This window comes from Mesoplodon densirostris, chromosome 2 (genome assembly GCF_025265405.1).
Source record: "Mesoplodon densirostris isolate mMesDen1 chromosome 2, mMesDen1 primary haplotype, whole genome shotgun sequence".
NCBI lineage: Eukaryota > Metazoa > Chordata > Mammalia > Artiodactyla > Ziphiidae > Mesoplodon > Mesoplodon densirostris.
The window spans coordinates 137,860,143-137,876,623 of record NC_082662.1 but is presented as its reverse complement, the minus strand read 5'-3'; the positions used below and the strand labels follow the sequence as shown (position 1 = coordinate 137,876,623).

General features: G+C 55.4%; 1 protein-coding gene across 1 annotated transcript in view; it reads left to right on the top strand.

The window, feature by feature from the left end:
- LOC132483159 (laminin subunit beta-3-like) overlaps positions 1-14,147 on the top strand; it is a 39,395-nt gene extending 25,248 nt beyond the window's left edge. The window contains exons 10-22 of the mRNA XM_060088407.1: positions 692-847; positions 1,213-1,409; positions 1,717-1,828; positions 2,565-2,943; positions 4,144-4,304; positions 4,405-4,625; positions 4,907-5,104; positions 5,426-5,570; positions 9,239-9,446; positions 9,850-9,991; positions 10,369-10,545; positions 11,260-11,413; positions 14,011-14,147. Of these exons, the coding sequence (XP_059944390.1) occupies positions 692-847; positions 1,213-1,409; positions 1,717-1,828; positions 2,565-2,943; positions 4,144-4,304; positions 4,405-4,625; positions 4,907-5,104; positions 5,426-5,570; positions 9,239-9,446; positions 9,850-9,991; positions 10,369-10,545; positions 11,260-11,413; positions 14,011-14,147 (2,387 nt within the window). The remainder of the gene's footprint in view (positions 1-691; positions 848-1,212; positions 1,410-1,716; positions 1,829-2,564; positions 2,944-4,143; positions 4,305-4,404; positions 4,626-4,906; positions 5,105-5,425; positions 5,571-9,238; positions 9,447-9,849; positions 9,992-10,368; positions 10,546-11,259; positions 11,414-14,010) is intronic.
- The last annotated feature ends 2,334 nt before the right edge of the window (positions 14,148-16,481 follow it).

Here is a 16,481-nt window from a genome sequence, read left to right as displayed (position 1 = left end):
CATCACAAGGGCCAGTGAGTTCATATGGGAGAGAGCAAAGAGATAGAAGCACTCCGATCCGGGTGGGGTACATCAGGTAAGACTTTCTAGGTGAAGGAAGAGTCTTCATTTTGAAAGCCATGAAAGGGGCTTGGGTTTTGGGGTGGGAGAAAGTTGGTTCCCTTCCTGTTGATATTATCTATTTATGGAAAGAGTGAGAAAGTCTTGAGTTTGACTTCTGTTTCCAGCACTTGCTTGCTGTGTGACCTTTCATGTGTTCTTTGAACATCTCTGAGCCTCAGTTTCCTCATCTGTGCAATAGGGATAAGCATCCTCACCTCTCAGGGTTATCCTGAAGATTACATAAAGTGACAGGCAAGAGTGCCCAGCTCCGTGCTGGCCACAGAGTAGCAGTTCAGTAAATAATGCCAACCAAAACTTTTATAGTACTTAACATGTGCCAAGCACTGTTCCACCTGCTTTACACTTACTCACTGATTCCTCATAAGAAGCCTATGCATGTTGTATAATTACCCCCATTTTATAGGTGAGAAAACTGAGGCACAGAGGGATTAAATAACTCAAGTAAGGTGGTAAGGTTGTAAGTCAGGAAGTGGTGGAACAAGGATTTGAACCAGGAAGCCTGGCTTCTAGAATGTGCTCTCTGCTTTTCTTCTTTGTCCCTCCTGCCCTGGCTGCCTTTGTTTCTCAGCCTGTGAGTGTGATCCAGATGGGGCAGTGCCAGGAGCGCCCTGTGACCCAGTGACCGGGCAGTGTGTGTGCAAGGAGCAAGTGCAGGGGGAACGCTGTGACCTGTGCAAGCCGGGATTTACAGGACTCACCTATGCCAACCCGCAGGGCTGCCACCGTGAGTAAGAGGCCCAGCCTGCCGTGGCGTGGGGCAGGCGGCCTGGGGCCACCAGATCTGTGACTGGTCCTGCTCACTGAGCTGAGTGCCGGGTGCTTTGCCACTGGCTTCCAGCAGGTGACAGCACAGGCCTGAGGTGGAAGGTGGGACAGAGTCCTCCCGAGGGAGGGCAGGCAGGTGGCCAAGCAGCCAGGTGTGGGGACTGGTGGGAAAGTGCGGTGGCCTTATGAGTCAGCCAGGTTATCTGGAGGGAACGGCCCTGCCTCGTTCTTTTCCCAGGCTGTGCCCCTCCCTGATGCACGTCCTCTGGGGGTAAGATTTCGGTGGCCCGGCCCCCGAGCTCAGCAGCCCTCCCTCCCGTGCAGGCTGTGACTGCAGCGTCCTGGGTGCCCGGCGGGACATGCCGTGTGATGAGGAGAGTGGACGCTGCCTGTGTCTGCCCCACGTGGTGGGCCCCAAATGTGACCAGTGCGCTCGCTACCACTGGAAGCTGGCCAGTGGCCGGGGCTGCGAGCCATGTGCCTGCGACCTGCACAACTCCCTCAGCCCCCAGTGCAACGAGGTACATGGCGGGGTGGCCCATGGGCCCCTCAGCAAGGGAGGGCTCCCGCCCACCAGCCTCTGTCTCCCCTCCGCACTGCCCTTCTGGGTCTTTCCAAAGTCAGACTGGGCTGCCTCTGTCCATCTTCCCCTGGGGAGGCCACCAAATGTCCCTCCGTCCGTGGCTCTCAGCCTTTGGCAATGCCACATTCGCACACCTTCTGCAGGGCTCTCCTGGGCTTTGACTTCAGAGCTTGTGTCCTCGTGGGAGACCTTGCTTTGAGGTGCACTGGGGAGTTCTGCCCCCTGACCAGTCTCTCCCCGCACAGTTCACAGGGCAGTGCCCCTGTAAGGAAGGATTTGGTGGCCTGACCTGCAGCGCTGCAGCCATCCGCCAGTGTCCTGACAGGACCTACAGAGATGCAGCTGTGGGATGCCGAGGTGTGCTCACTGAGTGGGGACGCGCAGGACATGGGGGGCGTGTGCTCGGGTGGGCTTGTGGTGGGGACACGTGGGTCTGTGGTGTGGGAGGGCATCCCGTACTGGTCCACGCGGGGTGGGCCCTGGCAACCATAGGAGCGCTCGCTCCCCACTGCTGCCCCGGGGCTGACACCAGGCCGTCCCCATGTCCCTATGTGCGCATGACAGGAGGGCTGCTTTGCTTCCCACTTCCCTGAGAAACCATTTCCCAGAAGCCATCTGCAGGAAACGTCCTCCTCTCCCTCTTCATAGATGGAGAAAGTGAGTCCTGAGGGGGAGTCAGTTTGACAAGTAGTGACAAGGGCACGCAGACCCAGGTCTGTTCTCAGCTCTGTGACCTCAGGAGGAGTTGCTCCTCCTCTTCAGGCCTCAGCTTCCTCATCTGGGCAAGGGGCACATTGCCTCAGATGCTTCATCTGTGAGAATAGGAAAATAAGCGTGTTAACTCTGCCACAGGGTGTGTGGTGAGGGTCAGAAACGTTAGCGTGTGCCTGGTGAGTGAGGCTCAGAACAGTGCCTGGCACGTCGGAGGTGCTACGTAAGGGCTTGCTGTCATTACCATGATTTCATTCTGGCCTTGACAGTCTTACTCTAAGTGTGAAAGACCCTGAGGTCAGACCTCCTCTTCGGGCTTTCCCCACCAAACACCTGATCTTCCTGACCCCCCGGCCTCTGGCCATCATTTCTCCCACCTTAGCCTGTGACTGTGACTTCCGGGGAACGGAGGGACCAGGCTGCGACAAGGCCTCGGGCCACTGTCTCTGCCGCCCTGGCTCGACCGGGCCACGCTGTGACCAGTGCCAGCGAGGCTACTGTGACCGCTACCCGGTGTGTGTGGCCTGCCACCCCTGCTTCCAGACCTACGACGCCGGCCTCCGGGAGCGGGCCCTCCGCCTCAGCAGCCTCCGCAATGCCACCACCAGCCTGCGGCCCGGGCCGGGCCTGGAGGACCGCGGCCTGGTGTCCCGGATGCTGGACACAAAGAACAAGCTGGAGCAGACCCAAGCCATCCTCGGCGGCGCCTCGGTCACGGAGCAGGAGGTGGCCCAGGTGGCCAATGCCATCGTCTCCATCAGGTCATTCCCTCTCCCTGCCAAGCCACGTGGCAGAAGAACAACTCCACGTGGGTCCACATAGGGGCACACTGGTCCTTCCTTACATCGGTTACAGCCCTTTACCGTCTACCAAGGGTTCTCACAGACGCCTCTCTTTTCACTATCACGGCAGTCCTGGGAGGTTGGCGTGGGTGGGTGTTATTCCTTGCGTTTTGCGGATGAGGAAACAGGCACAGATAGGTGACATGATAGAGTCACGTGGCCACCGAGAGGCAGAGCGGGGCACCGGGAGCACAGGCACGAGCCCAAGTCCTGAGTTCTTTCATGTGCCCGGTGCCGCCCGTGGGAGAGTCAGCTCTGCATTAGTCAACCTTGTGGAGGGCATCTGAGAGGCAGGGCTCTAAAAATAACGTGCGTTTGCCTTTGGAATGGGAGCAGTCCCACCCACGGTCCCCTCCTACCAGCAGAGGTGCCTTCTCAGTGAGGTTTCGTTCTGAAGTTTTCATGAGTTTGCTTTCCCTGAGCACTTGCTGACTGTGAGGGCCTGAGCCATCTAGGTGTGCCATTGACCTTGGTCTCAGCACTGAGTAGGGAGTCCGCAGGCGGTTGGTGGGCTGGGTGTGCCGGCCTGGCGGGGCTTTGCAGAAGGACGGTCCGCGCTGAGCAAAGCCCAGCCATGGAGAATGCGAGGCTGGTGGAGGGAATGGTGGTGGGTGGAGCTGCAAAGGGCCTGGGAGGGAGGAACATCTGAAAGCTCAGCCGTGGTGGGTCAGGGCAGGTGACCCCCTTCAAGTGGAGACCACCAGTGGACCGCAGCTACGGGAGCTCCGTGGGGAGGTGTGGGCTGCAGAAGAGAGACTCGGGAGCCTGGGGTACAGGTGGTGGCTGATGTCGGCCTGTAGGCAGCAGAGGAGGAGGGGGGGCTCAGGGGATGCTCCTCCTGGAAGCCGACGTGGGGAGCTGGCGGAAAGCCGGGACTGTTAGGGTCACACACGCCAAGGAGGGAGAGATTTTTATGGATCTGCCTGCATAGGGGTGGAGGGAGGTTGTGCTAGCTTTTGCCCAGCAGGATGCTCTCCAGCCTGCGGAGGCTGCCTTCTGTGGCTTTTGCTGACGGCGTCTCTTTTTCCTGACTCAGTAGCGATTTCTCCGAGGGGGTGGCTGGCTCTAGGGAGGAAGCCCTCCTCCTGTGTTTTAGTGGAAGCTTCTCTCCCACTTCAGGCAGACTCTCCAGGGCCTGCAGGTGGATCTGCCCCTAGAGCAGGAGGCCTTGTCCCTCCCGGGAGACCTGGAGAATCTGGACAGAAGCTTCAATCGCCTCCTCATTATGTATCAGAGCAAGAGGGAACAGTTTGAAAAAATAAGCAGTGCCGATCCTTCAGGTGAGGAGGGGTACACAGACACCATGCCGGGCCAGGCTTCATCTCCGTCTCCAGGCCTCCGGGTCCAGGGTCAGCTTGGTTCCCTCTCTTCTTCCCACAGGAGCCTTCCGGATGCTGACCGCGGCCCACCAGCGGTCATCCCAGGCTGCTCAGCAGGTCGCGGACAGTTCCCGCTGGCTGCTGCAGCTCAGGGACAGCCGGAGAGAGGCAGAGAGGCTGGAGCAGCAGCTGGGAGAGGCAGGAGGCGCCGGTGGCCCCCAGCTCGCGGCCCTAAGGCTGCAGATGGCTTCCTTGCCTGATCTGACACCCACCGCCAACAAGGTGACTCCTGTCATGGAGCCCCACTTCCAGAGGGCCCCCGCCCCAGTTTGTCACTCACCGACTGTTGCTCCACATTCCCCCCTGGGGCCATGTGGACCTCCCACACCCCCGCCCATCCCGACCCTTGACCCCACGTAGTGTGTTCAGCAGTTACCAAGGAAACAAGTTTCTGGTGCCCAAGTTGCCATGGAGATGTCTGGCTGCTTGTTTCCCAGGTGTGGGAGGGGAGTGATCACTGAGGAGGCTTGGGGACCCCCTCTGATGTCCCCATCTCTCCACAGCTCTGTGGGGGCCGCAGGGAGATGGCTTGCACCTCGGAAGCATGCCCTGGGGAGCTGTGTCCCCGAGACAACGGCACGGCCTGTGGCTCCCACTGCAGGGGTGCTCTCCCCAGGGCAGGCGGGGCCTTCCGGACGGCAGGGCAGGTGGCCGAGCAGCTGCGGGGCTTCAACACCCAGCTCCAGCAGACCCGGCAGATGGTAGGTGTGGCTGAGGTGGGGTGGAGGCCCGTGGTGGAGGAGGCAGAGAGGACAGAATCCCTGAGCAAGTCAGAGCTCCCATTTCGCAGCCAGGAGTCGAAAGCCCAGAGACGTTAGGTGACTCTCCCGTGGCCCTACAGCAAGTGAGAGATAGAGCTTGAGGCCAGCGTTTTCACATCATTTCTTCTGGGGCCAAACTGAGCTAGTTACGAAAGTTTCCTAGGGAGATCTTGGGTAGCAGGTGCCTCCAGAATCCTCGGGGGCTGCTGAGAGGCCCTCTGGGGGCTTTAATCATTGCTGACCCGTAGTGTGTGTCAGCAGATCAGGGCAGCCGAGGAAGACACCTTGCAGGTGCAGTCAGATGCTCAGAGCCTGGAGATGCAGGTGAGCACCAGCCGCTCCCAGATGGAGGAAGACGTCACACGCACGCGGCTCCTCATCCAGCAGGTCCGGGACTTCCTCTCAGGTGAGCTGGTCTTCACCTTTCCCTGGGCTGATGTTTTGACTCCTGCCTGTTCTCAGTGCCCCATTCCCTGTCCCTCATCCCATTTGTCAGTCAGCTACTTCCTTCCCTGGTCTCTATACCCCTGGACCAGCCCCCATCCCTCACCTGGATGGTTGCACGGCCTCTAGGTGACCCCCCACCTCCTTCCTGCTCCCTCCTAGCTCGTTCTCAGCAGAACAGTCTGAAACATCTTTGAAAAATGTGTAAGCGGGGTCACATCCCACTCATGCCTAAAATCCTTCACTGGCTTTCCCTTGTTCTTGGGATAAACTCTCAGCTCCTTACCATGGCCTCTGTTACCTCCTGGGTGTGGCCTGTATCCTCTCCACGTTGCTCACAAACTGTCTTTGAACAGGCCAGGCTCTTGCCAGCCTCGGAGGCTCTTGCTGTTCCTCTGCCTGGGATGCTCTCTCTAAGGCTGCTGATTCTGGCCCTCCAGGTCTGAGTTTAACTATCTCCCTCAGGGGGCCTTTTCTGACCACCCCATCTGGTCATCCCCCTCCCCCATATTCCCTCTGGAGTCTCACCTTCACTGCTGTACTCCGAGCCTGTGGTTGTTGAGCTCACCTGTCTACAAGTGTAATGTTTTTCTCCCCACTGGACTCTTAAACTCCAAGAGGGTGGGGATGGCTGTCTGTCTTATTCACTGTGTCCCTGGCACTTAGCATAAGTCCAGGCCCAGAAAAGCACCCTATGTTGACTGAATGAATAAATGAACCCGATCTCCTCCCTTGCCACCTGGGGAGTGGGAAGGTCCCTGGACAGGACTCAGGAAATCTGTGGGACTTTGGGCAAGTTGTTTTCCTCTCTGCCTCATCTTTCGCTTCTGCCAACGGGGATGATAGTATTTAAGTTTATTCCACGTGTCAAGCAACTGATGTAAAATGTGTTTTGAAAAATTAAAGATGCCTCAGGAATATGAACTGATATTATTAAATTTCTGGTCCCTGCCAGGGAATTTGCTTGGCTGGGAGCCCAGTTAACATGAGCTGACGGCCTGGTGTAATGACAGTCGTTCTTCCGGCTACTATTGCGGTGCCTTTGCTTCAAGAGGCCAGAGCCCCCTCCTGGGTGCAGGTGGCAGGTTGGAGAGAATCAGGGACAGGCCAGAGTTTGGGGATGGGACTCACAAATAAGGAAGACTTGCCCTGAGTGAAGCCGAGTAAGGCAGGCTAGGTGGCCCCCCATCCTGCATCAACCCCAGCTAGGGGGTGGTGGGATAGGAAGCCTGTCCTTGGGGTGCAGTGTGGGCTCCAATGAATGGGCAGGGAGTGGCCGGGCTGCGGGGTCCCTGCTGTCCCCTCAGTTATGCTTGTGTCTCAGGTTGAGTTCTTGGACAGGATGAGGGGCAGAGAGAAGGAGCAGGGCCTGAGAGAGGCCTGGCCCCTGGGAGGTACCTGGGACAATTCTTACAGTCTCCATGGCTGTGGATTCTAAGGTCCAGAGTCCTGCTGCAGGAAGCATGGGTACCAGCTGCTGTGGGCACGCAGGGTCACAGCGAGGGCGGGAGAGTGGAAGGCTGGTGGAGGAGGGAGGAGACACCACCTTTCTCAGGTCATCAAAGGAAGTGACAAAAATAATAGGTCAGGTTTACTGAGTTCTTACTAAGAGCCAGGCACTGTTCTAAGTGCTTCACATTATTTAATCCCGACTGCCTACCACTTTGCATGTGAGGACTCCAGATACAGGGAGGTTATGAAACCTGCCTAAAAGCATCCAGCTTGGAGGGAGTACGGGTAGTGTTCACCTCACTCCGGAGTCCACACTCTAGATTATTGCGTTATGAGAGGGACCACCTCCCAGCACCCCACCACCCATCTTGCTTCTTTGCCTTCGCTAATGTTTGTCCTCTCCCTGCATTGTCTACCCTGCCCTGCCCCACCCCTCCCGACCTGGCTAATTCCTACACACCCTCTAAGGATCCCCTGGGTATCTCATTCTCCAGGAAGCTTTCCTGGACCTGTCAGACTGGGTTAGGTGCCCCTGTAACAGCCGTCCTAGCACCCTGAGCTTACCCCCGTCACTCAGGGTTGTGCTTCCTTGTCCCACTAGATTTCAAGCTCCATGAGGGCAAGGACCAAGTCCAATCTGACTTTGCAGTCTCAGCTCCCCACATCCTGCAGCTCGGAGCAGTGAATGTTTGCTGAGCCCACCCTGAGACTCAGAAGCCCATGAAATTGAGTGTAACTCAGACCAAGCCCATGGGTGCAGCTGAAGTGAAGCAGAACAAAGAAGGGCAGGTGCTAGGTGAGGGTGTGCTTGCCGGAAGAGGCTTTCTAGGGAAGGCACATATAAGCCGCGTTGAGAGTAGGACTCTGGGTTAGGTGAGAGGTTGGTTGTCTCTATGGGGAGGTCCTTGTGAAAGCTTGTAATTGCGGAAAAGCCCACTTCATTAAACTTAGCCACAACTATGCCTTGAGCTCCTGTGGTGTGCTACCCTGGCCCCCAAAGGACATAGCAATAAAGAGGCATGGTTTCCACCTTCCAGGAATGTCTTTCCACCTGGCATGGGGAGGAGACTGGGTCTAGGACCTGTGTAGCCAGCTGGTGAGGAAACTTTTGATTGCAGAGTAAGGCTGGGTGGGCCCCAGAGGAGTTAAGTCCCAGGGCAAACTATCTGGGTGGAGGGTTGGCCCCTTCCCTACTATGTCAGTACCAGTGGAATCTGTAAAAGTGACCATGGGGAGGAGATGCCATCTCTGTACTTCTGACCTTACTCTCTGACCCAGAGTTGGGTTGTGAAATTCCTGCTGAACTGATTGTTTCATATCATCCCTTGAGGTTGGGCATCGTGATTCCCATTTCACAGATCAGGAAACTGAGCTCAACGAAGCCAGTTGACTTGTCCCAGTTTGCTTGAATAGTAAAGAAGAGCCCTGAGACTGGAGCCCCTTCAATCATTCATTCAATGTACAAAGAGAGTGCCTCCAAGTGCCGTGCACTGTGCTAGGGGCTGGGCTATAGCTGTGGATGAAAGCCAGTCCCTGTCCTCACGTTGTTTACATTCTAGTGGGGAAATGACAGAAAACCCAATAAATGAGTTAAGTGTCCAGCACGTGGGTGGCGATACATGTTAGGGAGAAAGATAAAGCTGATGAGTAGGATAAGGAGTGTTGGCAGAGGGTAGAGGTTGCGATCCTAGATTGGGTGGCCTGGGCTGACCCCTCTCAGAAGGTGACATGTGAGCAAAGCCCAGGTAATCTTGATCTGCCTTTGCAAAAGCGATCACTCTGCCCCAGAGGAGGAGCACGTGGAAGGGTTCTTATTGCCAAGAAAGCAGTTCCAGTCCCTGGCTGGTCTCCCCACTTCAGGGCTGATTATATCTGTGCTCCAGGCATTGTTCAGTACCAGCTGCCTGGTACCACCTCCTTCTCCCCAGCCTGCAGCTTCCTGTGGTGCCACTTAGTTGCCACAGCTGTGCTGACAGCCATCCTCCCGCGGCAGCGAGCCCGGAAATTCTCAGAGCAGGGTGCCTGAGTGTGCCTGGGAGGGAGCGGCAGCTCCTTGGGCAGCCCGGGCAGAGATGGCATGGAGGTGCTGCCCACGGGTGCTGCTCAGCCTGGAGATGGCCTCTGATCTTTTGGGAGGTGGCTGAGCTCCCCCATTCCGTTGGATGGTTTGTCTTCCAGACCCTGACACTGACATAGCCACCATCCAGGAGGTCAGTGAGGCCGTGCTGGCCCTGTGGCTGCCCACAGACTCTGCCACAGTCCTGCGGAAGATGAATGAGATCCAGGCCATCGCAGCCAGGCTCCCCAACGTGGACCTGGTGCTTTCTCAGACCAAGCAGGACATCGCTCGGGCTCGCAGGCTCCAGGCTGAGGCTGAGCAGGCCAGGTGTGGCCCTGGGCCCTGAACTTCTCCCAGGATCGGGCTGGGGTTTTGCCCCCGAACTGTTGCTGGAAGCAAGAGAGGAATGTCTGCAAGTCAGAGGGGTGCCGAGGGCTGGGAGACAGGAGGAGGTGCTTACTGTGGTGGGGGATGGTGAAGTGATACACCGCATCCAGCTGAAACTTTACTCGGCACAGCCCCGTCTTCCTTATTGGAAACCGTCCCCAAAGGCTGCCTCAGACAACCTGCTTGGTGGGGTCCTGGGATGGAAAAGCTATTGAGTTAATACTTGGCTTCTTATCTTGGCTGGAAAGGATATTCTCTGGACTGGGGAGTGAGTTGGATCCCACATCTCTTCATTCACTGTGCACCCATTCCACCCCCCACCCTTCCATTCCCCCGGGCCCAGGAGCCGAGCCCACACAGTGGAGGGCCATGTAGAGGATGTGCTGGGGAACCTGCGACAAGGCACGCTGGCACTGCAGGAGGCCCAGGACACCATGCAAGGCACCCGCCGCTCCCTTCAGCTTATCCAAGACAGGGTTGCTGAGGTAAGCATTATGGCTTCCTTCCCCCACTTGTGGGAATGAACATTCAGACTCAGGCACAAGGCCTAGAAGATGCCAGGAAGTGACCCGGGTGGAAACTGAGCTGGAGTCCTGAAGAAGGGAGCCTATGAGCCTTGAGCCTGGCTTCGAGCCTTTGGTTTTCTGCTCTCGTGGCTGCTGCAGGAGTGGGCGGGGGGTGGTCAGCTGAGTTGGAGAACGGGGAGGCCTGGATGCCGGGGGCAGATAGAGGATTGGGGTGGTGGTGATAGTGATGTCCTGCTTGTAGAGAGTTTTTGTGGCCTGATGAGTTGGAGGAGAGAAGAATGAAGGTCACTGCCTATGAGACCCACCCCAAACTCCAAGTCTCTTTTTCCACAAAGGTTCAGCAGGTGCTGGGGCCAGCGGAAAGACTGGTGACCGGCCTGATGGAGCAGCTGGGTGGCTTCCGAGCACGGATGGAGGAGCTCGGCCGCCAGGCCAGGCAGCAGCGGGCGCAGGCAGCCCAGGCCCAACAGCTGGCAGAGGAGGCCAGCAAGCAGGCACTGAGTGCCCAGGAGGTACCTAGAGGGCAGAGTTAGCCCAAGCAAGCATGGCCAGCGGGAGCAGGACAGGACTCTGTACACTTTATAAGACCATGGGTTCCAAAGCACTTTGAGTAACAGTTATTCTGAAATATCCAGCAGGGGCTTCAGGGTCAAGGCACACCTGGCCAGGCATCTGAATTCTCCCTCTGGCTGCCTTTGGTGGAGCTGGTTCAGGGATGCTGGAAACAGCTAGCCCAATCCCTCTCCTTTCACAGATGAAGTGGTGACTCTGTCCAGACCTAAAGCTCATCTACAAAGGAGGTCTCTTGACACCTGAGCCAGAGCTTGTCCCCTGTCATGGTTATCCAGCCCAGACAGAAACTCTTGACTTAGCCCAGCCTGAGCCCCATCACTGTCAGAATTAGATCAGAGAGAAGGTCGAAGAGCCAGTTTCAGTGTCTCCAGGGTACTGGTGGTCCTGGTACAATGGCCAAGCTGCCAAGCATACTATTAAGTGACAACTGTATACCTGGCCCTGCGCTGGCACTGCAGATGAAGGGAGGGAAATACAGAAGTTAAGGTATGGCTTGTGGCCCAGGGGCTTTTATAGGCAGAATCAACCCCTTGGGGATATCAGGAGGCACCTCATCTCTGTGTGCTGATTTGAGTTACATCAAGTCCTTTAGCCAAAGGTCTTTAGGACTTTGGATGATGATGATGATGTGGAGACTGTTCTTCCTTTTTCAGGGATTTGAGAGAATAAAGCAAAAATATGCTGAGTTGAAGGACCGGTTGGGTCGGAGCCCCATGCTGGGCAAGCAGGGCAGCCGGATCCTGAGCATCAAGATGGAGGCGGAGGAACTGTTTGGGGAAACCATGGAGATGATGGACAGGATGAAAGGTGAGGGAGTGGTCCAGGGGCTTGGACTTCAGGGCATCCCTGAAGGCTGCTCCCAACCCAGGGTTTCTGAGGCCTAATGTTTGGAGCTAGCAGTGCTCAGGCAGTGAGATCAATAGGGATTTCCTGAGCGCCTAGTAAGTACAAGGCATATAATGTGGCTTTGAGGCGTGTGGACATGTTCACAAAGACGAGGCCTGCCCTCAGGAGGCTCGCAATCCATTTTTCCTATTGGCCACCAGCTTCATGAAACTGTATTTAATAGCACAAGGAGGACTGTGATAAAAGCCCGAATAATAGGAGCTCTAGGGGCTCAGAGGATAAATAACGTCAGAGAGAAATGTTCAGGGAAGGTAATGTTCAAAAAAGATAAGATTTGAGGTGGGCCTGGGAGGATGTATAAGCCTGGAAGAGGCTGTGAGGAGGAACATCAAGACATGTTCTGAGGATGGAGGCGGGACCACGCAACTGGAGAGGAGGGTGGATGAGGAGAGAACAGGTGGGAGAGAAGTAGCATGGAGCCAGTGTGGCTGGTCCACGTGGCTGGCCCCGATGCCAGGAGGAGGTGGGTAGACTCAGCCCTGGAGGCAGTAGGTAACCATCCAAGGGTTTTGAATATGGCAAATCACAATGAAAGAGGCTTTCGGAAGGGTTCTGAGGTTCCTCAGAAAGGAGAACAGAGATTTCCAGGCTCAGTCTCTGAGATGTGATGATGGGGTCACTGCCCTGTGAAGGACAAAGCCAGAGCCTCTTTGAATTTTAGAGAAAGCTTTTGACAAAAATCTGTTTGGCTAGCTAGATGGACACTATGGAGAAGGGCGGGCTGGCAGGTGGACAGTGACTATGGCCGGCCACAACTGAAGCGGGAGGCGAGAGGAACTGACCTAGATGGAGGAGTCCAGGGCTGGGTCAGTGCACGCCCTGGCCCTGGCCATCAGTGTCTTGTATGAAGATAAAGAATTTGCTAATCAAATCTGAGGATGACTGGTAGTTAATACACTAGATAACAGAACCAGCGTTCTAAGGCAGTCTCAGAAGTCTAAAAGGATGAGCTGGAAACTAACAGGATAAAATTAAGTAAGGAGAAAAATTCTCTCTCACTCTGGCCTTGTTTGGACCTAAACTCACAAGTACTGCTCAGGTGAGGTCTGGCTTCTCAGTGGATAATGTAGCTAAACACTTTATAACCGGTTAGTGATAAACACGTATGAGTTGTTACTCACCCGAAAAAGACCCAAGAGTTTTGAGTAACTGTAAGCTTGATGTAAGTCAGAAGTGCCTTGCTCCTTCCAAAAGAGCTAATAAATGCAAAGCAGCCAAGATAAGCGGAGTAATGGCTCAAGGATGATATTAAAAATATTTAGTAACTGGTGTGTCCTGCACCTACCAGCCAGAAAGGCTCAGGTTGTAGCATTAAAGCAAGCATTTACCTGCTTGCAGGAGTTTACCTTTAATTGCAGGGTTATGGGCAGGAGCATGCTTAAGGAGCCTCTGGGGATGGGGGTCGGGGAACAGAACAGCAACTGTAAAAATTTCAGTATTTTATTAACCCATAGGTCCATGTGGGAACCCACTGGCTGAATGTCAGAATGTTAATAACCCTGTTACTCTCTGCTGATCTCCCAGGTGAGATCGAGTTCAGTGGAGGCTACTACACCTTCAAAAGGGACATTGACGAACCCACACACTTGAGAGGGAGGGTGGCCAGGGTTGGGAGGTAGGGAAGGCCTGGTGATTATATCAGATGAGGAGTGGATGAAGGAACTAGGGCTGTTTCATCTGGGGAAGATGGGGCCTCAGACATGTGAAGGACTGCCATGTGGGAAACAGAAAGAATAGATTCCTACACCCCAGGAGACAGACCTGGGCCAACTGGGTGGCAGCAAGATGTGCTCAGATTCTGGCTTAACGAAAAGACTTTTTAACAAGCAGAACTGTCTAAAGTTGGAGCCTTGGGAGACAGTGCCCCCTGGCCCTATTCCTGGAAAGTTCAGGCTGAGGCTGGGTACCAGCTCTCATGAATGTGGTACAGGGGGCTCCTGCCTAGGATGACAGCGGGGGACAGGCTGGACTCGATCACTTTAGAGTCCTTCATATCCTCCACACATAATCGGGTGGTGGTATGTGGAATGGACCAGAGGGGGAGGACTAGATTTATCTGGAGTGACATTTTTGGGGAGAGACAATGGGGAGGAATTCTGGCCACCCAGCTCTTTTGCCCTGGTGCCCACCTGAGGAATCATTGGTGGGATGGCAGCTGTCTGGGTCCAACATAGCGGGTGTCTAATCTTGGTGCCAATGGCCTCCCTCATCAGCTTGGGACAACTCTGCCTACAGCAGAGGAGAAGAGTAGAGGCAGAGGATCCTTGGGGTAAGGGCTTCCTGGGTCTGGCCCCTGCCATGTTTCTCTAAGAGTGGGATGGGGGTTGGAGAGGCCTGAGGCTGGAGAGAGCTGCCTTAGGGGCCAGACTCCCTCAAGGTGGAAGTGAGTTCTCCCACAGATGCTGTGTCCACGTGGGTGGGAGGAGAAGGAAGGGTTGGGAGTCTTCAGGTGTCTCACCAGCTCGTCTTCCTCCCCCTGCTGTTCCATCTTCCCTCAGACATGGAGTCGGAGCTGCTTCGGGGGAGCCAGGCCATCATGCTTCGCTCGGCGGACCTGGCGGGGCTGAAGAAGCACGTGGAGCAGATCCGGAACCACATCAACGGGCGCGTGCTCTACTACGCCACCTGCAGGTGATGTGCCAGCGTCCAGCCTGTGGCCCTGCTCACCTGCCCTCTTTGCTTCTGGGGGCCAGACTGGCTTGGAATACTTTCCAGCTGCAGGAAAATTTTATGCGGCCTAAAGTACAGCCTGGACCACCCTGGTGTGCAGTTGTTAGGATTACTCTGGGCTGAAGCTGAGCCTGGGCTGAGGGGACAACTACCGTTGAGGGACAGAGATGGTGGGTGCGGGCCACATCATTGTAACCGGGAGCTCTCAAGTGGAGGGCGCTTGGCTGGGCAGTGTCCTTGCCCTTCATTCTCCGTTGAGGCTGAATCCCGGACCAACACAGAAACATAACTAAAAATGATGTACAAGTGGAAAGCCCAATAAAAATCTATAGAAAGGAGCCTGGAGTTTCAAAGAGGGGAAATGGTCTGTCTCCCTGTGAAGTAAACATTTCTCATTTGTTTCTGTCTCCCATCTGGGGTTCCTGGGTGATCCTCTGCTCAAGCCCAAGGCCTGGTGGTGTGTGAAGAATAGGCTGCCCCCACTTTGCTCAGTCTAGCGACTCATCACCCAGACTTAGGGAGACGGGACCCCTTTGCTCCAGGAACTGATGGAGTCTATACTTGAGAGACCAGAGGAGGCGTTTTCACCTCTGAACAACTATACAGTTTCTCGTTTACAGAAGAAAATGTAGAAATCCAGAGATGGGAAGCAAGCTGTTCAAAATCACACAGCTCCTAGAGGCAGAACTAAGACCAGACTCTGTGTCTCTAGAGATCTCAAAAAGAAGCTGTAAATGGATGTGTGTGTGTGTGTGTGTGTGTGTGTGAATGTGTGTGCTGAAAATATGGAAATGGCACGAACGTTTGTGTGCTAACTGTGGCCCGGACACTGTGCTAGCATTTTATCTACATGAATTTCTTGGTCTTTATTGATCGGAGTGATTATTTATTGAGTTCTATGCTAGATACATCATCTGCATTATCTCATGATGTAGGTGGCACTGTTGTCCCCAAGTGAGGAAACCAAGGCACAGAAGGTTCAGTGACTCCCCGTAGGTCACAGATGTGGCAGGCAGGGCAGAGCTAGGCCTCAAACCCAAGTTCATCTATTACAGGCATTAGGAGGATGGCTGCTCGGGCTGGACTGTCTGGGTTCCGGTGGCACCTCCCCCAAGGGGTTGTTCTGAGAAGGAAATGAGTTGATGCGTGTAGCTCATGTCACTAGGTGCCTGGCCCACTGTGTGTCCCCCGACCACTCCTACCGTCGCGAGGTCCTACCTGACCTCAAGCTCTCCGTGCATTTTCCACTCCAGAAGGCCCAGAAGCCCCTGAGCTGCTTCTGACTTAGAGAAGAACCAAAAGAAGCCTCATAGAAAAAAATATGTTCATTTTATTCAGCACAACACAGAGCCTGAAGCTGGAGGGAGCGGGAGACCAGAAAACTGGGAAGGGACAAGAACAATGTGCCTGATTTTCAGGGAGAGAGAGGGGAGCAGCGCCAGGATTTGAATTACTGGCGGAAAGAACAGTCAACTTCCAATTCTTACTTAATTGAGTGTGTGTGTAGAGGGCATCCGGCCAGGATAATAATTCCTTACGGTACCTTGCCTTGGGTTTCTTTCTCTTTCATCTTGGAGGGTGTGGTCCTGCTTTTGGATGGGGGCAGGGAGGGAGGTGGATCAGAGGAGTGCTGGGTGTAGGCTGGCCGGGTTTGGAGCTAATCCTTGAGTTAGGATTTGAACTTGGAGAGCTCACAAGCAGACCACGAAGCTGCCTGTCATTCATGCAGATGCGCAGGCCACTCCATTAACGAATCCATTCTAGGCTACGAGGACGGAGGCTGGAGAGGCAAGATCCAGTGTGTGCTGAGCGGGGAGTCTGGGTAGAGGCTCCACATGGCTTTGCTCGGAGATGGTGACGCAGCTGGGCCAGCCCATTAAGCTTTTCACAGCAAACGACACAGACCTGGGTGAGAGCTATCTACGGACACTGTGCAGAACCACGGCACGTAGGGTTGGGGGCACGGAGCAGGCAGGCCAGGGAGACCTGGAAGCCTCGGATGCCGCTCCTCCCACCCACAGTTTCGGTGAGGCCTCCACGCTTGGGGACTCACTCCTGGGCCTTCTGGGAGGGTCTGTCCCAGGTGGCAGCTGTCTGCTGCTCCTGATCAGGCCTTGCTCGGCTTGCTCTCCCTTCTTCCCACTGCAGCGTAGACTCCAGGTTTGGAAAGGCAGAGAAGAGGTGAATAGCTATCTCTCCTGCAGAAGAAGGGGGTTCAGGGTTGGGGGGTGCTGTCGCCTCTGGTACCCCTCGGACCCCATCACTGAGACTCTGTGACTGCGATTTCCCCCTGAGCCCA